The sequence below is a fragment of the Carya illinoinensis genome, chromosome 14 (assembly GCF_018687715.1).
Source record: "Carya illinoinensis cultivar Pawnee chromosome 14, C.illinoinensisPawnee_v1, whole genome shotgun sequence".
In the NCBI taxonomy this organism is placed as follows: Eukaryota; Viridiplantae; Streptophyta; class Magnoliopsida; order Fagales; family Juglandaceae; genus Carya; species Carya illinoinensis.
In genome coordinates, this window is record NC_056765.1 from 30,616,545 (window position 1) to 30,640,190 (window position 23,646).

At 39.5% G+C, this 23,646-nt stretch overlaps 1 protein-coding gene across 5 annotated transcripts; it reads left to right on the forward strand.

Annotated features, from left to right (window-relative positions):
• Positions 1–625: 625 nt before the first annotated feature.
• Positions 626–14,337, forward strand: LOC122293436. 5 transcript variants are annotated; one of them, XM_043102012.1, is made up of 3 exons: positions 626–683; positions 830–1,140; positions 13,863–14,337. In XM_043102012.1, the coding sequence occupies exons 2-3, from the start codon at positions 892–894 to the stop codon at positions 14,226–14,228; spliced, it is 615 nt and encodes a 204-aa protein (XP_042957946.1). In that variant the 5' UTR covers positions 626–683; positions 830–891; the 3' UTR covers positions 14,229–14,337. The 5 variants fall into 5 exon arrangements, 3 of the variants coding, with proteins under 3 accessions (XP_042957946.1, XP_042957947.1, XP_042957945.1); XR_006237277.1 differs by lacking the exon at positions 626–683 and adding an exon at positions 11,459–11,821 and having other exon boundaries at positions 692–1,140; XR_006237276.1 differs by lacking the exon at positions 626–683 and adding an exon at positions 11,459–11,821 and having other exon boundaries at positions 693–1,140; positions 13,846–13,984.
• Positions 14,338–23,646: the final 9,309 nt, after the last annotated feature.

Sequence of the window (23,646 nt, forward strand, 5' to 3'; positions counted from 1 at the left end):
AAATTATTATTTAGTGATTAAGTAAGTATTTTTTAGCGTTGTTGTGAACTTTGTTATTTTAAAAAACATATTTAAGAATATAAAAAAAATGAATAAAAAAATGCCTTATTCGGTAGGTTCTCGGGTACATCCCTCGGGGAATGTAGTAGTACCATTTAAATAATAAAATTTGATACAAACCAGCTATCGTTTATAGGATCAATTTTAAAACAACCCGTATTACAATATCATTTGTAGATAGTTTAAAATTTTATTTTAGAATTATTTGTATTATAATGTTTATTATGTCTATTTTCTTTTTCTTATAAAAAAAAAAATTTAAAACTTTGGTAACACGGGACTTATTTTGTGTTTAGTTTTAAATGTCAATATACAAATATTAACCTAGAAACGAAAATAAAAATATTATCATTTATTATCCATAAAGGTATTATATTATATTAATTAATAGAGATTAGAATATAGTTTAAAATTTAAAAAAAGGGACAGCGTTGGCCAAACCTGGTATTCAAATGCGGGTCAATTATCGAGCAGAACCTGGCATTCAAATTTGAGTCATTTATCGAAATCGGAGCAGGCAAGCCTGGATTTTTCCGCACAAGTGTCTTTCGGGACGACCGTTGCCTTGGAAATATTGTATATGAACCTGTAGAAGGTTTTATATATATCCAATGTGGGACTTTATAACTTTAGTTTCCGACAAAACCCACGGCCATTTTGACCCCCCCTCTCTCTCTCTCTCTCTCTCTCTCAAGCCCTGCCATGAAGCCATAGAAGTGTGATTTTGGTTGGAGTTTTAGTCGAAGTGGGTCGTAGTCGCAGAGCTTCATCCCTATCGACCGAGTTCAGCCCGTCTCGGAGCTACGCATTGGCAACTCCTCCTCCCGCCGAATGGGAACCTTCGGTACGCTCCTACTCTCTAAGGCGCCGTACAAGAACGGCAAGAGCGGCGTCCAGAGGGTTCTTCACGACGCCTACAAGAAGAAGGAGACGTCGATTCTCGTCCGGCTTCGCGGGGGCGCGGACGAGTACGCCGAGTTGCAGGCTTGTATCGTGCCCAACGACCCGACCGGGAAGAAACAGTACATGCTCAGGTCGATCGCCGATCCGAATTACACCGTCTGCTTCTTGGATCGGACGGTGAGCCACCTTTGACTTTTCAATTCACTTGATGTATTGCTCACACGGGTATTGTCTTCTTAGATTATCAATACGTCTGATTTCGTTTTCTTTTGTTGGTAACGCTTTATATATATTTTCACACACGGGGGAGGGGGATTCGATCCTTGGTTCTCTTAGTGAGAAACCAAGGTGTTTCCAAGATACGAAACTTTTTTGAATTCGTACAAATCTCCTGCTCGGAAAAAATGACCAGATTCCAAAACTTTTTTGCAAGAATTTGTCAAATTGGCATCAGCCCCAGAGGGAGCTGGGGGAAGTGCCCTAAAATAATGATATATTCGCCAATTGGTTCTCTGTGTTCTACAACTTCAACAGATCTGAGCCCAAGTATTGGCCCTAGCTGAGACCTATACTCCCGCAGTTTGTCTCCCATGGATTTATGGATTAACATTTGGTGATTATTTATGGAAATGCTTTTGACAAGGTCATGGCAAGCTGACCTTGATCAGGCCCACTTGGATAAGGGGGGTTGTTCTTTTATTAGATCAAAAATGTGTTCTGGGTAGAGACCTTAGATTGGTTTTGGTTTATGCTTCGGCTTTGTTGGGTTTTTTTGGGAGGCTTTATTCTTTATTGTTCCACGGGCTTCTCCTCAGCCTATCTATGAGGATGATTTTTAATAAGGAGGCTTGACCTCAATCTTTATTAAAAAAAAGGAAAAAATCTTGTTCATCATCTGAAAGCAACTACTCTTTATCGCCCATAACTGTTTGATATTCATGGCCACCTTTTCTTTCCCCTAAAAAGTCACCTGTTTGCTGGTTTGGTTGTCACCTCCCTTTTTTAACCGACAGTCCTATTTGCTGACCAATTGTGAGTATGGTAGTTCATTACTTGTTTGATTTAGCTTGTTGTCAGTCCTATATAAGTTAGATGAACCGTCATTACATTGATTGTCTAAATTTTGATTTCACAATGATAGCTCCTGCCATCGTGTTGGATGTCCCACGGGACTCCCAGGTAATGCAGGAGAAGATACTTGGGCATTTAATGCCAATTCTCGCTGTGAGTGCTATAGTTAGAATTAAGAAGTGCATCTTCCTCTGAGACTTTTTCTAACAAGATGTTGGCATGCCTAATGTCCTTTTTCAGAAAGTAATGGTCTGGGGAAACCATTGCTCTTCTCCATGTAAATGGAACACTTTCTCCCCTCAATTCTCCTTTCTGAAAAATTGTTGCCACGCATTTCCCGGATCCGTGTGCAGCAATGGATTCTGAAAGAAATGTTTCAATTTTTCTTCTGTTTTGTTACGGGTTGAGAACTTGGAAGACAGCTTTGAGGCGATCGACTCAAAACCAAAGCCCCTTGTTACAGTTTTGCTGTAAAATATTTCCCCAATCTCTCTTTTTTTTTTTTTTTTTGGGGGGGTGGAAGTCAGTGTCTCATATCTCAATGCTAGAAGCAGTCAGAAAGCAAGCAAAGACCCGTAAACAAAAATGTTGGCTTTCACTTTTTGACGGGGAAATATTTTCACAATTTTTCTGATTCTCTCTCCACATAAGCATGAGATTGTCTGCTTGACGGGGATTGCTGTCGACGACGTTAATTACAGTATATGATTGTTGATTCGAATTTAGTTGCAGTTCAAATTCTTATTGAATCTCCTGTTGTCTATGAAATGGCAAGTTGCAAGTAAATTCCGAATCTTGAGTTGGGGCTAGGTATATTGTATTGTGATTATCCTCTTTAGAGTAATGCTAAATACTGTCATGGGTTGTGCAAAGTGCCGTGCACTATTGAAATGAGTGGTTTAATTTTATCGAGCAATGGTACACGCTGCATGCCTAGGTAATTTTATCTTTAAAATTATAAAAATATACATACTAAAGTAATGCTCTCTCTCATTTAATAGAAGTAGGGATTGCAAATTGAATTTCTCAATTTTTACATATGGCATCTAAATTTTTACATAATGCAGGAGAAGGTATTTGGGCATTTAATGCCAATTCTCACTGTGAGTGCTATAGTTAGAATTAAGAAGTGCATCTTCCTCTTGAGACTTTTTCTAACGAGATGTTGGCATGCCTAATGTCCTCCTCCAAAAAGTAATGGTGGGGGGAAACCATTGCTCTTCTCCATGTCAATGGAACACTTTCTCCCCTCAATTATCCTTCCTGAAAAATTGTTGCCACACATTTCCCAGATCTGTGTGCAGCAATGGATTCTGAAAGAAATGTTTCCATTTTTCTTCTGTTTTGTTATGGGTTGAGAACTTGGAAGACAGCTTTGAGGTGATCGACTCAAAACCAAAGCCCCTTGTTACAGATTTGCTGTAAAATATTTCCCCAATCTCTCCTCTTTTTTTTTTTTTTAATTGCAAGCCAGTGTCTCATATCTCAATGTTAGAAGTAGTCAGAAAGCAAGCAATGACCGGTAAACAAAATGTTGTCTTTCACCTTCTGACAGGGAAATATTTTCCCAAAGTAAATTACCGGACAATTTTTCTGATTCTATTTGCACATAAGTATAAGATTGTCTGCTTGATTGGGATTGCTTGAAAATTTGAACACTTGGGTGATTTCTGTGTTTATATGCTTGGGGTTGGCATGTGCTCTATCAAACTTTGTGGAATAAAATATTGTATTCTATTGCAGTCTTAGTTTTTCCCTCGCAAGAGATAGAGAAGCAATCCAGTTGTTAGTCTCTTTTAACTGTGCGACTAAACTTCTCTGCTAGTTAAAAACTACAGCATGCTACATGTAATCTACAGTACATCCTAGCTGCTTCTCTTCCCTTCGTCAGGGAAGCAAGGGAACTTGATTTTTCCACTTCCCAACTATTACAGGATTCTTAATTTTAATTTCTTCATTTTCTGATCTAGAGGAGCCTTCGGGTAATAAGTTGTTAGCCACCCCGTATACTTGCGGCGCTCCCATTTGACATGATTAAAATGCTTCTGCAAGAACTAATGGTGTTCTTTCCGGTCCGGTCTGGAAACAGGATATCCTGTAGACTCTGGGCAGTTGACCGCTTGTATTGTTTCATACACGGTTTGGCCAAGCCGTTATCCGGTATCCACACTACTTCTTGCCATTCAACAAAATTTCGTGGGATTTTAATGAATCTTGTGTTTATTTCCTTCACCTTTTTAGAGGTGGAGCTTACAGTAGTTGTTGGGTTCTCACTCTTAACTTTTTAAATCAGATTTAATCCTGATTTTATTCGAACTTTTTAAATCAGATTTGATCCTGATTTTATTCGAACTTTTTAATTAATGTACCTTTTTGTTCGGTGATCTGAAGACAAATCGAGGAATTTGGAAATGGCTTTTTCTTTTTTTCTTTAGTTTTCTGATCGGATGGGAGAGGGCGACAGAATTTTGATAGGGGGAGTTGTTCGGCTTTTGGACGGAGAATTGAGATGGGTTTCTTTGGTACCTACCATATTTGGTTTTTCTGGTTTTGGGATTGGGTTTTGTATCGGTCTTGTTGCTGGATATTTATTTACATGAGTTTTAATATTCTAGAGGAAAATTGATGTTGGTATAGGCGATAGGCGATCTGCGAGCTCCAATCTGCAGCGGGGTTCATCTCGTCGGCACTATCTGTGCTAATCTCTTGCAGTCGGTGTCACTGGGCTGTACTTTTCTGAACCCAAAGTAACCCTCTGTGCATGTCGGCACTATCTGTGCTGGTTTCGCTGGGCTTCTGTGCTGATTTCTGTGCTGGGTTTCTCGGATAGGAAGGAAAACAAAGATAGAAGAATTCCGTCTGTGGGGTTCTGTGAGAAACAGATCTGCTGATCTGTGAGAATGGAAGCAGGCGGCTGTCTGTTTGTTATTTCTGCTCTGAGAATGGAAGCAGGCGGCTGTCTGTCTGTTTGGGTTCATCGGCACTGTCTGTTTTCAGACTAGTGCTCCCTGGGGACATCGGACTGGTCTGTTTTCAGATCAGTTTTTCTGGGTTCTGGATCATACGAGTGGTCTGTTTTCTGGGCAGTTTCTATTCTTTCGAGTGGTCTGTTTTCAGACTTGTGGTCCCTGGGGTCATCGGACTGGTCTGTTTTCAGATCAGTTTTTCTGGGTTCTGGATCATACGAGTGGTCTGTTTTCTGGGCAGTTTCTGTTCTTTCGAGTGGTCTGTTCTGGGCAGGTCTGTTCTTTGGGTTCATCGGCACTGTCTGTTTTCAGACTAGTGCTTCCTGGGGTCATCGGACTGGTCTGTTTTCAGCCTAGTTTTTCTGGGTCATCGGATTGGTCTGTTTTCAGCCAGCATTTTCTGGGTTCTTTCGAGTGGTTTGTTCTCGGCGGTTTCTGCTCTTCCTGTTTATGATGGATGTGGTTAGGCGTTTTCCGATTGAATCAAAAATTTTCTTCTTCGCAAAGGTGGGTGCCAACCTCTTTCGCCTTACCGAAAGAAACAGACGTATGGCCTTATTTTTAATCATTAACGGGACGTCAGCTGCATGGGTGGTCAGAATGGTAATGGAGGCCACTGTTTCTCGTCGGCGAGAAGGTTTCTTCAGAAAATTGAGGTTAGGCAGCGGGGTTCTCATTCTGCAACTCCTCAAAAACTCAAGGGGATGTTATCTCTTGTTGGAGGAATTTAGCAATGATAGAAGAAAAGGCTCACTGATCATACCCGAGGGAGATAAGGGCTGTGGATGGGAGGGTTTTGCTTGTCACCTTAAGAAGGTAGCTGAGTCTGCGGTCTTGGCAGATAAGGGAGGGACCGCTGGTCCAAATCTGGAACCAAACTTTTCAGCAACCTATGCATCGGTCTTGGCTGGCTCCTCGCCAAAACGTCCTTCCTACCCAGCGGTTGGTGGGGGGTCTTCTGATGAGTGCACAAACCTAGGGGATGTAGAAGGAATTTTATGGGCTGTCAGAGCTCAGCTTTCAGGGGTCTTAGAAGAGGTTTCCTTCTTGGTAAAAAAGGTGGATCTGGGTTTGAACATGGTGATGGGACACGGTAGGGTGGTTGAACTGGGAGGAAAGCATGGTGCTGAGAAGGACTTGCAGGTTTTATCGGGAAGACCAGTGTATATAGAGGAGACCGAAGGACAGAGGGAACCTGTCTGCCCTCTATATCAGGCCTCAAGGCCCCATTTGCAGGCTGCTAACCAACGGGTCACAAGCCCTAGTTGCGGGTCACAAGGCCTTGTCCACGGAGCCTTTCACGCGGGCGGGCTAGTTCCAGTTGAGGTAGACAACTGTCCTCAGCCTCGGGTCTTTGGACCCCTTCCACAGACACCCGAAGCAGCCGTTGACCCGGTTCTCTCAAACGCTCCCACACCGGCGGCATCTCAGGCCAACCACCCACCGTCGCGGAACGCCTTGCCGGTCACCGGCGAACCTTCCAACGTGGGTACGGAACTTCGTTCTCCACTGTTTTCGCCGGAAAATACGCACGAGTTGTCCATGGAAAACGCCCCTCAGGCCTTCACCTCGCGGCAGCCACGGAACGGGCCGGTGGCCTCAGATGAAGCCATACGTGGCACTCCGGACCTTGGCACGGGAGCAGTTCCCGAAACTCTCTCTTTAGGTCTCTCTGAGACCTTGTCCCGGGTGTTGTGTACGGTGGTAGATGAGGTGGACGCCTTTTCTTCAAGGGGGGGGTCTTCAGACATAGGATCTGAGGAGCTACAGCTAGTGTGCAAGGAGTTAGGGGCTGGCTTTTTGTCCACTGTACCAGATGAATCCGAGGAACTACCTAGCCCACTTTGCTCTTTGCCACCAGAAGGTTCTTCGTCTGATTTACAATCGGATTGGGTACTCAAGAAGGTGAACGACATGCGGCTTTGCTTGGGTATATCCTGCGAAGGTTTTGAGGATCAGTTGCAAGCTTTACTCATTGCCATAAGCGCAGGTCAGCCTTCTTTGGCTAAATCTGTTGTTAAGAAAGACAGAGAACTTAAAAGATTGGCCTGTTCCATAAACTATGATGCAAGGGAGGGCAGCACGTGTGGGGGTAGGCTTAAGGATAGGGTGAATCTTGGTGATCCATGAAGCCAAAGATTCTAGCTTGGAATGTTCGGGGCTTAAATGATCCGAAAAAACGTCTCACAATCAGGAACCTTTTGCGGGAATGGAAGGCGGATGTTATTTGTTTTCAGGAAACGAAACTAAAACATATTGATAGAAGCATCATTAGAAATTTGTGGCATTGTTCGTATGCGGGATGGACCACTCTCGCCTCTAAGGGTGCTTCAGGGGGTATTCTGGTGTTGTGGGACAAAAGAGCACTTAATCTCGTAGACGAATATGTTGGGGAATTCTCAATAGCTTGCTCGTTCTCTAGTGTGGATGATGGATTTCGTTGGGGTTTTGCAGGTGTTTATGGGCCTAACTTTGATGGTAGCAGGAAATTTCTTTGGGATGAGATAGCTGACCTTTGCAGCTGGTGGGATATACCGTGGTGTATAGGGGGTGATTTCAATATCACTCGATTCCCGAGTGAGCGGTCAGGGGTTCCTAGCTCGGATACAGCCATGGCGGATTTCTCCACACTCTTGTTTGATCTAGACTTGGTGGATCTTCCCTTGGCAGGGGGAGATTTTACCTGGTCAAATGGAAGGGCATGGTCACGTTTGGACAGGTTCGTCGTTTCTTCCTCTTGGGAAGCCCACTTTCCCACTCTTTGTCAAAAGCGGCTCCCCCGCCTTTGCTCAGATCATTTTCCCATTCTCCTAGACTGTGGGGGTATTCAAGAAGGACGCCGCTACTTTAAATTCGAGAACATGTGGTTGAAGACAGATGGGTTCATTGAGAAAGTTAGGGTGTGGTGGGCATCTTACCAGTTCACAGGCAATCCTAGCTTTATACTCGCTGGGAAACTAAAAGCTTTGAAAAATGATCTAAGAATATGGAATCTGGAAGTCTTCGGGAACATTAATGACCAGCGGAACAAACTCTTCGTGGTACTACAACTTTTTGATGAAAAAGAAGTAGAAAGGAGTTTATCAGAAGATGATAGGGCAAGAAAATTGACTGTTGAGGCTGAACTGGAAAAAGTTACTGCTATGGAGGAGATTATGTGGAGACAAAAATCACGGGCCCTTTGGCTGAAGGAAGGGGATAGGAACACAAAGTTTTTTCATAGGGTTGCAAATTCTCATCGAAGAAATAATGCTATAGAGGTCCTCCATGCGGATGGCAGAGTCTTACTGGGTAGAGACGTCATCAAGGAGCATATTGTCCAGTATTATGAGAAGCTTTTGATAGAGCAATACCCTTGGAGGCCCAAGGTTGACGGGCTGGCTTTCGATACCATTGACCACTCAAGTGCGGCTTGGTTGGAGAGGCCTTTTGATGAAAGCGAGGTTCTCAGAGTGCTAAAAGGTATGAATAAAGATAAAGCTCCGGGACCTGATGGTTTTTCTATGGCTTTCTTTTATGCTTGTTGGGACGTTGTCAAGGAGGATCTTATGAAGGTCTTTATTGAATTTCATTCTCTCATGAAATTCGAGAAAAGCCTCAATGCCTCATTCATCGCTCTCATTCCCAAGAGGGTAGGGTCGGTGGAAGTGAATGATTTCCGTCCCATAAGTCTGATAAGTGGGGTCTACAAAATCATTTCCAAAGTTTTAGCGAAGCGGTTGAGCGAAGTCTTGGGGAAGAGTCTTGAAGTCCCAAAACGCTTTTGTAAAAGGAAGGCAAATTCTTGACTCAGCCCTTATCGCAAATGAGTGCCTAGAGAGTAGAATCCGATCCGGCATTCCAGGTATCCTATGTAAACTAGACATGGAAAAGGCTTTTGATCATGTGCATTGGGATTTTCTGTTGTACATCCTTGGTAGGTACGGCTTTGGGGCACGTTGGTGTCAGTGGATAAAGCACTGTATCACAACAGCCAAATTCTCTGTTTTGGTCAATGGCACACCTGAAGGCTTCTTCAACAGTTCTCGGGGTTTGAGACAAGGGGATCCTCTCTCCCCGCTTTTATTTATTCTAGTCATGGATGTGCTAAGTGGAATGCTGGGGAGGGCGGTGGAAAGGGGTTTTCTTTCTGGTTTCACGGTGGGTGGTTCCACACACGGCAGCTTGACAGTTTCCCACCTCCTTTTCGCTGACGACACTTTGATTTTCTGTGACCCAGATCAGGAACAGTTCCGCTCTTTACGTGCACTTCTCCTATGTTTTGAAGCTGTATCAGGCCTTAAGGTGAATTTATCCAAGTCGGAAGTAGTCCCCGTGGGCTCGGTCAACAACTTAGTACGGTGGCAACCATCTTGGGCTGCAAGGTTTCATCCTTGCCTATGAAGTATCTTGGACTCCCTTTGGGGGCCCCTCATAAATCTAAGACAGTGTGGGAAGGGATTATTGAGAAGATTGAAGGAAAACTGGCAGGGTGGAAGAGAATCTACTTATCAAAGGGGGGGAGAATCACACTTATAAAAAGTATGTTATCTAACCTTCCAACGTACTTTCTCTCTTTATTCCCTGTGCCAGCAGGAGAGGCGAATAGACTGGAGAGGATTTTTTGGGACTTCTTATGGGGAGGTTTGGACGACACAAAGAAATTCCATTTGATCAAATGGAATAAAGTATGTACTCCTCTGTCTTGTGGTGGCTTGGGCATAAGGAATTTGAGAACCTTTAATAAGGCTCTCCTAGGTAAGTGGTTATGGCGGTATCATCTTGAGGGAGACGCTCTATGGAAGAACATTTTAGAATGCAAATATGGAAGTGTGTGGGGTGGCTGGTGCACAAAGGAAGTAAGGGGAGCTTATGGTGTGGGAGTATGGAAACTTATTCGGAACGGATGGGACAACTTCCGTAGTCATTGCAGGTTTGTGGTGGGAAGGGGCACAAAAATTAGATTTTGGCATGATATTTGGTGTGGTGATGTCCCTCTAAAAAACGTTTTCCCTCCCATCTACAGGATAGCGTTAGATCAGAATTCCTCAGTGGCTGACAATATGTGCCCTACCGCTGATTCCGTACATTGGTCTGTGAGATTCTCTAGAGCAGCACAGGATTGGGAGTTAGACGCCATCACTGATTTCTACAGTGCTCTACATGACTTGAAGATTGGGGCTGGAGGGGAAGATAGACTATTATGGACGTGCACAGGGAATAAGAAATTTTCAGTCCGTTCGCACTATAAGGCCTTATTAAATCACCCGCCAAATGCCTTCCCCTGGAAGAACATTTGGAGAAGCAAGGCTCCCCTAAAGGTCGCTTTCTTCGGGTGGGTGGCATCTCATGGTAAAATACTAACGGTGGACAAGCTAAGGAAACGTGGACTGTTCATAATGGATTGGTGTTTCATGTGCAAACACAATGGTGAATCAGTGGACCACCTCCTCCTTCATTGCGACGCAGTTAAAGTTTTGTGGGATGAGATCCTCTCAAGGTTGGGCATTGCTTGGGTCATGCCACGAAGGGTGATCGATTTACTGTCTTGTTGGCAAAGACTAAGGGGGAATCGACAGATTGCAGCTGTATGGAAGATGGTACCTTTATGTTTAATGTGGTGCACGTGGACAGAAAGAAATGGCCGCTGTTTTGAGAATAAGGAACGCTCTCCGGATGCTTTTCGAGCTTTTTTCTTTCACACCCTACTCCTTTGGGCATCTACTATTATTTTGACTGGAACGAGTCTACTATCCGGTAGCTCTTAGTTTGTAATTAGGCTCTTGCTTGTATACTCTCTGTGTATTAGGGCTTTGCCTATTTACGTGGATCAATAAAATTTATTTACTTATCAAAAAAAATATTCTAGAGGAATCTTTCATATATTGGATTGGGTTGATTTAGTCAATGCTCACATAATTTCTGGTCGTGGAATTGTTGATGGATTGATATATTGGATTGGGCTGATATAGTCTTGCAGAAATTTAATTTTTCATACATGTTGAGTCTGATATTAATTTAATAGGCCAAACAATCTTTCTTTTTTAATTTTTTAATTAACAAAAAATGGCTTGTATGAAAAACTAACCATTTTGTCTTGAGGAATTTTGATGCTTCATAATGTGTTTCTTGAATTTTATTTTTGGGTGTTTTCAAGCCATTGTTACCTCCTCGATGTACACGATCGTCAAAGAAAGCATTTGGTAACACAAGTTTGCTCTTCTTTACCATGTGTTTGTGGGTATGTTTTGATTTATTATTGAAACTTTTTCTTGACGAATACCATGACACCTTAGCCTGTTAGTATGGACATAATTATCAGGTCAATGAAGTGAAATAATATTATAAAATCATAGACTTTCTTCATGTATTATTTATGTTGGTTGTTTGTTTTAGATGTTTCATTTTATTTTTTTTTTAATTTTGTTTGCTTCGCTCTTCTTCTTCTTCTTCTTCTTCTTCTTCAATTTGAATGTCAGGTCTGTGCTGAAACTAGCATTTGAACCATCGACCCCATTTCCATATTGAACCCGTCCCGCTCCCACGTTCCCCTCCCTCCCTCTTGTTGCCCAGAACCCTCGAGTGTCGTTGTCCCTGTCGTCGCCCAGGACTGGCGACTCATCGGCCTACCTCTGCCCATTGCCACCCAGTCTGTTTTCCCTACAGACCATTTCGAACAGGAGGGAGGAGTTCATGGGAACCACTCGTCACCCAGCACCCGCATCGCCCTCCCTCCACTAGTGCCACCGCGTGACGCACCTCAACTCGTTGCCGTCCCTCTCGTCGCCTAGCACCCGTGACTCCTACCTCTGTTTCGCCGCCCATCTGCTCAGCAACAAGAGGTAACTCCACATTATTAAGTTCTTTGTACTGAGAGAGGTAAAGTTTGGGGCAGATTTTTTCTTTCAGAGATGGGTATTGGGCTTAGGGCATGAAAATGTTAGTGAGTTGCAGAAAATGCTTTCTTGAAGTTAATGGTTGCTAGTGATGATCTTTGTTGGTTTATGGGTTAGCAAAATATATCACTTTCTTACTTATATTGTCTTGAGTTGTCATGCATTCTCTTTCTCTGTCTTGCGCTCTCTCGAATATCTTCAACTGGTGAATGGATGGCTGCTTCTTATAATTGTGTGTGTTTGATGGCTGTCTAAACTGTAATTAAGTAGAACATATCCACGTTTCAGAGTTATGAGTTTAAGATCAAGATTAACCTGTCTTCAATTGTAATTGTGTATGGTTGTCAAAAAATGAGACATTGATGCCTAACATTTTGCAAAAGACTTGAGTTTAATGGGTGAGACACGGGTTTCGAAAACAATTGTAGGAGTCCACCAGAACAAGGGAAATGGACCCTTGAAGGCATTTGATTCGTCATTTTCTGCATTTTTTGTTAAGCTCCCTCACACACTTCAGAATTGTCTCAAGGTTGGTCATCTCATTTGAGCCTAAATTGGATTACCCGTTGTAAATGTTAGTGGTAAGCTATAAAAAAAACTCTCCTTTTTTGTCAGTCTCGTTTCCAAAGGTTAGCAAAGGATATGGAATGAGTAAAATTGGGGACCTATCAGAATGCCTAATACTTCGGGGAGGGTGTCATTTTTCGCTGTCATATATTTTACATTCAAGAACTATCTGAATGCCTAATACTTTGAGTTAATTCAAGGTGGAACATCTGGTTACTTAAAAAAAACTTGGGTTAGGGTTAGCTTTTTAGTGTTTGTAGATATGATCAAACAAATACTGGGTAAACTACCTCGAAAACCCTCAAAATCATCCCATAATGATTCGAACAATGTCAATGATGGAGTGCTCAATACTCATTCATCCTTGAACTTGTTCAGTGCACCAAATTCTATTAATAGCTCGAAACCCACTTCAGCTTCTTCAAAACCTTCGAGTAATGGGACTCTTGCTCCTCACTTGTTGAGTATATGAATTAATCCATTTCTATTTTACTCTACTCACAGGTGTATATTTTACTCTAATTGAACATCATATTATAGAAGTGATGGTTCAATTTGCAAACAAATTGGCTCAATTTTTCAAAAGATAAGGAAACCAGTTATGTCTTTAGTCACTCTTGATTACCTGTATCTGTTATCTTTTGCAGAACGGTATTATTAATCATTCATCCTCATAGCTGCACTCTTGATTTTCTCATTTCATCACTCTTCTGGTGCTTTTCCGACTTTTCTGTAAAATGGATTTGTTGTGGCCCTATTCATTAAACTAATTTATGTTTTTATCCTTTATTTGGTGGAATAATCTGGAGTGTGATTATATTGATTGTACTTGATCATCTACTTTAGAGTTGCTTCTATTCCGTGGCTTCTCAGCTTCCTTCCTACTATAACTTTTCTGGACTTGAATTTTGATTAGCTGTTGAAATTCTACCAACTTTTGGGTCTGACTAGTTTTGGTATGCATATGTTTCTGAATTAAGTAGCACAGTTCTTGCCAAAATCAGATGCATTTTTTTAATTCTACACATATTGTCAACCCATTAGTAAAAATTAGTGATAATAATGTTTAGTTTCTGATTTTGGTAAGATCAAATTTTGAAATAAGCTCTTACATTTTGTTTTTGGTGACACTTTTGTCAAGGTAAAGTCCTTTGGGGGTGTTTTGAGAAAGATTTGAAGTTTTTGAATGGTGTTTAAACAATATTTACGAATATCAAAACAAACATAGAAATGGTGTTTGATTTTATCTTTGAATTGCTTTCGTGATTTTTTTTGTTTTTGTAATTAATTGCTTCTGTGAATTTTAATTGTGTATGTTTACATGTCTTCACTTGGTTGTCCTGTTCTATGCATCTTGTTCCAATAGAGGTATAGAAAGTTTACCTTGCTTTTACTTTTTACAGCTGAAAAATGTTGGCAGCTGGTTAGGGAAGAAGCGTCATCTCAGAGTGGAAAGTGTACATTCTTAAACTGTTTTGACATGGGCTCTGGATCTAGAGCTTGTGCTGTGAAGGAGGGTGTGAGGTTGTACTTCAACATCAGAGCTGCTCATGTTGAAAAGGTGAGGCATTCTGCAATTGAGTCTACTTTAGTTGATGCATTGTCACAGGGAATGTCTGCTAAAGATGCAGCCAAACAAGCACAGAAAGAAGGTGCAAAGGTGGCAAAGTTGGTGACCCGGCATTGTTTGGCACATATGCTGGTGGTTTCCTTAAAAAGCAAAGACTTGCAAAGGTTGGCTATCTTGTGGGAAGTGAATTGGGCAGTTGGGTTGGAGGTAGGATAGGATTTATGGTATATAATGTGGTTAATAGAGTGCATTACTTGCTTCAATTTGTTCAAACTGAATAAAATGTTGTTCGTGAAATGTCAGAAGTAGCAGGTGTTTAGCTTCATCCAAGACGTGCAAAAACCAACTTCAAGTGTAGAATCAAACTTATTTCCATCGTCTATTATTATGAGTTTTTTGAGTGATGCATACTAAAGCTGTTAAATCTAAAGATTTTCACTCTACCAAATAGCAACCACTCTTTATAGCCCATAACTGTTTGATATTCATGGCCACCTTTTCTTTCCCCTAAAGAGTGACCTGTTTGCTGGTTTGGTTGTCACATTCTTGCTTCTCACCCTATTGCATTCCTTTTTTGGAATTGGTTTCTTATTTTTTATCTGTACCCAGTGTTTTTTGTTTGGATCTTTGATGCATGAGTGGCTTTTTAGTTCATTATTCTTTGGGTTATGAAGTAATTCTTTTGTGTAGTTGAAGCTGATTCTATTAGTCAATTATTATTAACCTGTCAGTATGATAGTCTGTGTAGCTCCATTAGAAGTTGCTATTTCACATGGTTTAGAATTCTCATAGTACCACCAAGTCATTCACATTTTTTCTTTTGAAATGCTTTTGGGTAATTGAACACTTACGGTGGAGGAAGCTATTCTATTTATGATGCTTCTCTAAAAATGCCTCCTTGGCTGGATGTCTGTGCTTCAAACAAATAGAATCATGCTATCACTATTGTCCCAAAAAGAAGAAGAAGAAGAAGAAGAAGAAGAACGAAACAAAACAAAAATGAAAACAAAACAAAAACGAAAACAAACAAAAATACAAAAACAAAGGGTGGCACTCTCTAGTGTCAACTGTAAAGCTTCTCTAAATAGTAAAAGGTGTTTCTACTCGAACTTTTTAAAAGTTACCACTATTTCATTCGTTATTTTGTAAATTATATTTTTATTTAATTGTGAATGATGCTAAATCAAAGTCACAAATATAGAACAATTGAGTAAACGTACCCTTTTATCCATCCAATCACACAACTCAACCTCCAAAGAAGTACAATATCCTAACCGTCCAATGCACATCAAAGGCAAGGAAAATCATCGAAATAATATAATATCGTGAATTCAAAATTGTTATAACATCGACCATAGGGGTGTCCATGGGTATTGTAATGCCAACGCCTCTATAGATCATTATATATATAGGGAAATATTCTAGTCACAAAGAAATTACATAAAAAATATTTCACAAACTGAAATGACTTGATATGGTTCGTAAGATTATAAGGTTATTTTTATTGTAAAGTAGATCTAATGAATCAGATGAAACTACATTAGTTTGTTAGATTATTTTTGTATCAGATGAAACACGCTGGCCATGCCACGTGTATGGTTAGAATTCATAGGTTACTGTGAGGGGGGTTATTCCCAATGTTGGGCCAGACCAGACAAGCCCAGCCCACGAGGCATTGATAGGTCTAAGGACAGCCCGGTGGGATGAAATCGGTATAAGAGAATAGGATGAGTTGGGCCAGGCCAATAAGGGTGAGGACGGCCCAGGAAGCCATAAAGAAGTAGCAAGGTAGCACGCGTGGGGCATGAGACTGAGTCAGAAGGCCTGATACTTCTATTGGTCGACAATCCGCATGCACGCACTGGGTCAGGGACAACCCTGGCCCTTGGGCACCGACGACTGGATAGACCTGGTAGGTGGGCACGCCTGACCAAGGCCACGCTGCATTTAATGAAGGACGGAGGCAGACACGCCACGACAAGGACCAAGGCTATCAGCGGTCGCCAAGATCAGGCATGGACAGCCTGTCTCATGGCAGGGAGTTAGCAGAGGACATGACCTAGGTACGAAGCGGCACCACCACAATCAGCTTGTCAAGGGGTCGCCCTTACCAGGTATATATATCCCCCCCTCGAAGGGGGAAAAAAACTCTCTAGACACTTTCATTTTAAGCTCCTTTAAATCACAAACCCAAAATCCAAGCTGACTTAGGCATTAGAGGTATCCCCCACCACCCCGAGCCCTCATTTCCTTTTCACCGGAACAGATTGACCCAGTACGTGGAGTTGCTCAAGCTACGAAACACAAAATCGACATGACCTATCTAATGACACTAGTTGAGTATTTATTGGTGTTATTATCTTGTCTCAAACAGTTTATCAATGAATGCTAAGTTAGGGAACAATAATGAGCGAGTAAGTGGACGGCAGACAAATGAGAAAGGTTTCGGTTTCATCTGGACGGACGGGATGATTTATGAGGTCCAACATGTTGTGCTTTGGGGTACCGTTTGAAGAACTGAGGAGAGTGTGTTTACCAAAACAACGGTACAAAATCCACGCACCATCCAAGCAGTCAAGGCCGTCTGCATGAATTTGGCATCACTAGCCTCTCTGGTTGCTTCAATTTTCTTAGCAGTAGATATTTTGACTGTTATAAAACTTTATGTTTTATTGTTTATAAAATTATTATAAACCTTAAAGAATCTTGCAATAAACCTTGCAGTTTCTTGTTATAAATTTTTTTGTTCTTCTTTTATCTAAACCAAAAGTCAATAATCACAAGAATATAAGTTTGATATCAACCACAACCAAGGAAGCAACCATATCGTAAATATTACCAGATTACAAATACCAAACAATATTAACAAGATGAAACATGAATCAACAAGGATATACTCAGATTATCAAAGAGATCAAGAAAATATAAAGCTGTAAAAGAAATAAGGAAAGAACACACTGATATACGTAGTTTGACCTTAATGGTCTACATCCACGGCAGGAATGAGCCTCAGGGATCTTTATTGATGAACAATACTTCATAAAGAAGCCTCAGTATACTTAGAGTTACAAAACCCCCACAGAAACCACAAGAAATCACACAAATTTTCTCTCTACAAGGAAACCCACAAAATCCTAATATCGCCCCTCTCTGCTCTCTCTTCTCTCTGCCCTTTTAGTTTCCAGTCATATACCAGAATAAAGAAAAAATCGATCTAGGGTTACAAGTATAAGCTGATATATATATATATATATATATATATATATATATATCATAATAGATGCCACCACGTGTATAGATCCAACGACCAGGTATTCAGATGTTTTCACGAGCCCCTCACGTGCTTCAATAACTCTGGCCTTTTACATCATGAAACCAGATCAAGCCACATATTTAATGATCAATTTAATCACATAACATAAGACACATTAGTTATTAAAAGAGTAACAAATAAAATGTATTGACATACATATTACAATTCTCCACCTTGGCAAAACATTTACTTGCCAACTGTTTATATAATCCTCATCATTGGCTCATTCCTGCACTGTCCCCCTAGTGGGGACTGACTCTAGACTCCATGCCAACTAAGTCTCTGAACTTAGACCAAGGAACTGACTTAGTCATCATATCTGAGGGGTTATCCTCAGTTGAGACCTTTTCTACACCTACTACCTTAGACTCTATAACATCACTCACAAATGAAGCTTCACATCAATATGTTTGGACCTTTCATGAAAGACTTGGTTTTTTGCTAAGTGCAATGTGCTTTGATTGTCACAGTGTACTGTGATGTTGCCATTGAAAATGTTTAACTCACTTGCAATATCTTTTAACCATATGGCCTCTTTAATGGCTTCAGTCAATGCTATATATTCAGCTTTTGTGGTGGACAAGGTCACCACAGATTGTAAGTCTGATTTCCAACTGATAGCTCCCCCAAAAGCAGTAAACACATATCCAGTTAAGGACTTCCTAGTGTCTACACTTCCTGCAAAGTCAGAGTCTACAAAACTAGTCAATTCACTACCCTTTGCCACTTTACTCCCAAAACTAAGACCCAAATTAGTAGTGCCTACAAGGTACCTTAGTACCCATTTAATGGCCTGCCAATGGGGGTTTCCTGGGCTCCCCATAAATCTACTAACTACACTCACAGCATAGGTCAGGTCAGGCCTAGAGTAAACCATTGCATACATTATACTTCCCAACATGCTAGTATAAGGAATTTGCTGCATAAAACTAATATCTGAGTCTGTTTTAGAAGCCTAATCCATAGACAGTTTAAAGTATTGACCTAGAGGTGTATTAACAGGTTTCACTTGTTCCATACCAAATCTATTGAGAATTTTAGAAATGTAATACTTCTGAGACAAGTATAGCATTCCAGCATTTCTATCCCTTTCAATTTCCATTCCTAAAATTTTCTTAGCAGGTCCTAGTTCCTTCATTTCAAATTCTGATTTTTGCATGCATTTAACTTGTTCTATTAATTCAATGTCTTTACAAGCTACTAGCATGTCATTAACATACAATAGAAGATTTTCTTCCTTGTAATAAACACAACTATCATAATAGCTTCTTTCAAAATTGTTGTTAATCATGTGTGTATCAAATCTCTTATACCACTGTCTAGGTGATTGTTTGAAACCATATAAAGAATTTTTAAGAAGACACACTTGATTATTTTTAATTTTATTAGTAAAACCTTCAGGAGGCTTCATATAAATTTCTTCTTTAAGTTCTCCATGTAGAAAAGCAGTTTTAACATCTAATTGTTCTAGATGCAAGTTTTCAAAGGCTGTATAAGCTAGTAGTAACCTAATTGAGCTATGTTTAACCACAGGGGAGAAGATTTCATTAAAATCAATTCCTTCGCTTTGGGTAAACCCTTTTGCTATAAGCTTAGCCTTATACCTAGTTCCTTTATGCTTTCCTTTTTCTTATAGATCCACTTGGATCCAACTAGTTTGACCCCTTCTGGTTTAGGCTAAAACCCAGGTCTTATTCTTATTAAGAGATTCCATTTCCTCATGCATGGGAATAATCCATTTAGGGGAATCCTTGCTAGCAATTGCCTCTTTATAAGTTTTAGGTTCTTGGTAAACAACCTCATCAGCTACTGTTAGGGCAAACATTATGAGTTCTGTTTGCCCATACCTTATATGTGGTTTAATAACTCTCTTTTGCCTATCTCTAACTAGATTATAGGACTTAGCTCCATCTTGATCCATGTCCCCTGAGATTTCTTCAACAGGCTTACTACTTTCCCCAATTTCAGGTTCAAATTGGGCATTATCTTGCTCCATCACAATCTGAGATCCCCTTGGGGATTTATCAATTCCTTGGTCTACCTTTTCTCCCTATACCTGAGTCATCTATGCCTCATTAAAGGTCACATCCATGCTTACAATGCAATTATACCTTCCAGGTCCATCTACCCACAATTTGTAACCCTTAACTCCTTCAGGATATCCTATAAAAATGCACTTAAGTGCCCTTGGTTCCAACTTGTCAGTTTAATGCGCATAGGTAACACACCCAAAAACTCTTAGATAGTTATAGTTGGGAGGTTTTCCAAACCATAACTCATGAGGAGTTTTAAACCCTATGGCAGATGATGGACATTTATTTATAAGGTGAACAGTAGTAGTGGCAACTTCTGCCCAAAATGTTTTGGGCAGTCCTGAGTTTGATATGCAACATACACCTCACCCTCTCTAAGATGGTCTTATTCATTCTTTCAACTAAGTCATTCTGTTGAGGGGTTTCCTTCACTGTCTTATGCCTAAGAATTCCTTATTTTTGACAGTAATGTTAAACTCATTGGAAAGAAACTCTAGACCATTGTCAGTCCTTAGGATTTTTAGTTTTCTTCCTACTTGGTTTTCCACTAGAGTCTTCCACTCCTTGAATTTTTTAAATGTATCACTCTTGTTTTTAAGGGTGTATATCCAAACCTTCCTAAAGTAATCATCCACTAGGGAGAGGAAATAACTTCCTTCACTATGTGAGTTTACTCTTGCAGGTCCCCATAGGTCAGAATGAACATAATCTAGGGTTTGTTTAGTGTTGTAAGTTACTGACTTAAAACAAACCCTCTTTGCCTTTCCATAGATACAATCTTCACAGAAAGGTAAATTCCCTAGATTTTGGCCACTTGGCAGCCATTGTTTTTGTAATTCTAGAAGAACCCTTGACTTACATGCCCAAGCCTCCTATGCCATAACACAGCTTTGTTTTCAACTATATTTTGAGTTAGGGATGCTTCCCCAACTACTGTTTTTCCAAGTAGTGTATACAATCCATTTTTAACTACCCCTTTCATGATAACTAAGGAACTTTTGGTAACTCTAAGAACCCCTGCCTTAGATTTGAAGGTGTAACCTGCTGTATCAAGCATACCAAGAGAAATTAGATTTCTCTTTAATTTAGGTATACACCTGACCTCCCTCAAAACCTTTTCAGTCCATCATGCAGTTTAAGTCTAACTAACCCTATTCCCATGACTTTGTAGGACTTATTATTTCCTAGAATTATATGTCTCCCATCTACCTCAGAGAATGTCTCAAACCAATCTCTGATTGGACATATATAAAAAGAGCAACCAGAGTCCATTATCCACTATGTTTTTGAACCAACCTCACTCACTGTAAGTACCTCAGCACTCTCGTACCCTTCTAAAACCACAGAAGCACCCCCTGCCTCTTTAGTCTTATTCCCAGTGTTATTTTTCCTGTCAGGTCAATCTTTCTTAAAATTCCATTCCTTGTGACAGTGTGAACATTTAAACTATTTCCCTTTTAACGTAGACCTGGACTTCTTGTTTTCATTATTACCCTTCTTCTCTCTTTTTTCTGTTCCACCCCTAATAGACAAACCTTCCTCATGATTCTGTTTGGTATCTCCTCTATTTTGTAGTTCCCTAGTATGAAGTACAAATTGTACTTTATCTAGTGTCAAAGAATCTCTACCATACATCATGGTTTCGTTAAGGCTTAGGTATGATGAGTCCAAAGAGCTCATCCTCATCTTCCACCTTAATGTCTATGTTAGCTAGGTCTAGTATAATTTTGTTGAACTCATCAAGGTACTACCCTATTGGAGTCCCAGGTGTCATCTTGAAAGTATACAGTTTGGTTTTCTTGTGTAGTCTGTTTACTAGGGATTTTGTCATATACAAATTCTCTAATTTTAGCCATATGCCTAAAGCCGTGTCCTCACTAGCCACCTCTCTCAGAACTTTATCCCCAAGAGAGAGGATTAGGGCACTATGGGCCTTCTGGAAAATGTCGTTATGAATAATCCATTTTTCTTACTCTTTTGAGGAAGAACCCTTTAGTTTTTCACCAAAAAATACATCTTGCAGTTCATGTTGGACTAGCAGTACCCTCATTTTTATTCTCCATAAGCCAAAATCATTATCCCTAATAAACTTTTCTATACCAAACCTCATGGTCCCCATGAACCTAGCTCTAGATACCAATTGTTATAAAACTTTATGTTTTATTGTTTATAAAATTATTATAAACCTTAAAGAATCTTGCAATAAACCTTTCAGTTTCTCGTTATAAAGTTTTATGTTCTTCTTTTATCTAAACTGAAAGTCAATAATCACAAGAATATAAGTTTGATATCAACCACAACCAGGGAAGCAACCATATCGTAAATATTACCAGATTACAAATACCAAACAGTATTAACAAGATGAAACACGAATCAACAAGGATATACTCAGATTATCAAAGAGATCAAGAAAATATAAAGCTGTAAAAAAAATAAGAAAAGAACACACCGATATACGTGGTTCGACCCTAATGGTCTACATCTACGGCATGAATGGGCCTTAAAGATCATTATTGATTAACAATACTTTACAGAGAAGCCTCAGTACACTTAGAGTTACAAAATCCTTACAGAAACTACAAGAAATCGCACAGATTTCTTCTCTCTAGAAGGAAACCCACGAAACCCTAATATCGCCCCCTCTCTACTCTCTCTCCTCTCTGCCCCTTTAGTTTCCAATCGTATATCAGAATGAAGAAAAAATCGATCTAGGGTTACAAGTATAAGCTGATATATATATATATATATATATATATATATAATAACAGATGTCACCATGTGTATAGATCCAATGGCCAGGTATTCAGATGCTGTCACAAGCCCCTCACGTGCTTCAATAACTCTGGCCTTTTACATCATGAAACCAAATCAAGCCACATATTTAATGATCAATTTAATCACATAACAGAAGACACATTAGTCATTAAAAGAGTAACAAATAAAATGTATTGACATACATATTACATTGACTTTTCATGATGTTGCAAGTCTAGTTCAAACGTACGGCAGCATTCTGGCTTTTGATTCTATCGTTCTTTCTTTCTTTGTTTTTTTTAATTTCTTTTCTCTCCTCTTCCTCTTCTTCTTACGCAAGGGTTGGCACTTGAGTGTGATTCACAAGTTTGCCATTGCCGTAGAAGATATTTGCCGAAACTACCTAGAAGTTAGCAGCTTACTTGTATATTCTAGTCAAGACATTGTGTATGAACAAGACAATTGAATCTGGATTTACATGACAGACCACGAATCCATATTTTGAATTTTATACAATGGATGACGTATTATGCTATATATATATATATATCTTCTATATATAAAAAGTGTGTATGAAACGGAAAATCTTGTTTTAACGGTTTTTCTTGTTTTTCCGTTAAAGTTAACACCGTTTGTTTTAACGGTTTGGCACATAAAATGAAGACATAAATATTGAGAGAGATAGCATTCAATGTTGTTATATGATTTATTAATCTCAATAATTATAATACTTAATAGTTTATATAATAATAAGTAATTAAAGATTAGTTATTATATTTTTCTCTTTCTCCTTAACATATACACGTGTATTAGGTGCATAAGACGTGAATCCCTAAGTATAATATACGTGTATTATACGTTTCATTAACTCAGATTATTGAGTATTCCAAATTTAAAAATCTCATATAATATATAATACAAGTGTGTTTAATCAAAGTATTTTTTTTCCCCATGGTTGTAGGACGTAGCTTCCGCTAAGTCATATTCCATACGTGGGCTTGCTATAATAGGCACGTGACAAAGGCCGTGATCCTTGAGCTAATCAAGAAAGAGTAAATTCGGCCAACAATTTCAAAATATATTTTATGATTTATATATATGCTATATATAGAAAATATTATACCACAAATTTTATAAAAAGATTATGTTTTAACTTTATGTTGTCCCTGATCGACTCAACCAACAACAAAATAAGAATTTCAATGTTGTCTCTATTGATTGTCTACAGGATGACATAAATTGATGAATTATAATACAAATATCAAACGACACATATTTTGAACTATCATTTGTGTTAGACTTTTATTAAATTTTTCGTATACATCTTTGCTAAAATTATAGATGTTATAAACATGTATTGGATTATATGATACTTTGAACTAATTTTTTTTTATTTTCTCCAATATGCCTTAAATTATTAAGTGACATCAATAATTTTTATAAAATATATATTATTTTTTACAAATAATCATTTCATAAAATTAGATAAACGTGCTTTGCACGTTACTCCCACCTAGTATATTTATATATATGA

Excerpts from the sequence above, each read along its gene's own strand:
- LOC122293436 (XM_043102012.1), top strand. The coding sequence starts at position 892 with ATGGGAACCTTCGGTACGCTCCTACTCTCTAAGGCGCCGTACAAGAAC. Across the intron at positions 1,141-13,862 it reads TCTGCTTCTTGGATCGGACG|CTGGTTAGGGAAGAAGCGTC; the intron begins GTGAGCCACCTT and ends AAATGTTGGCAG.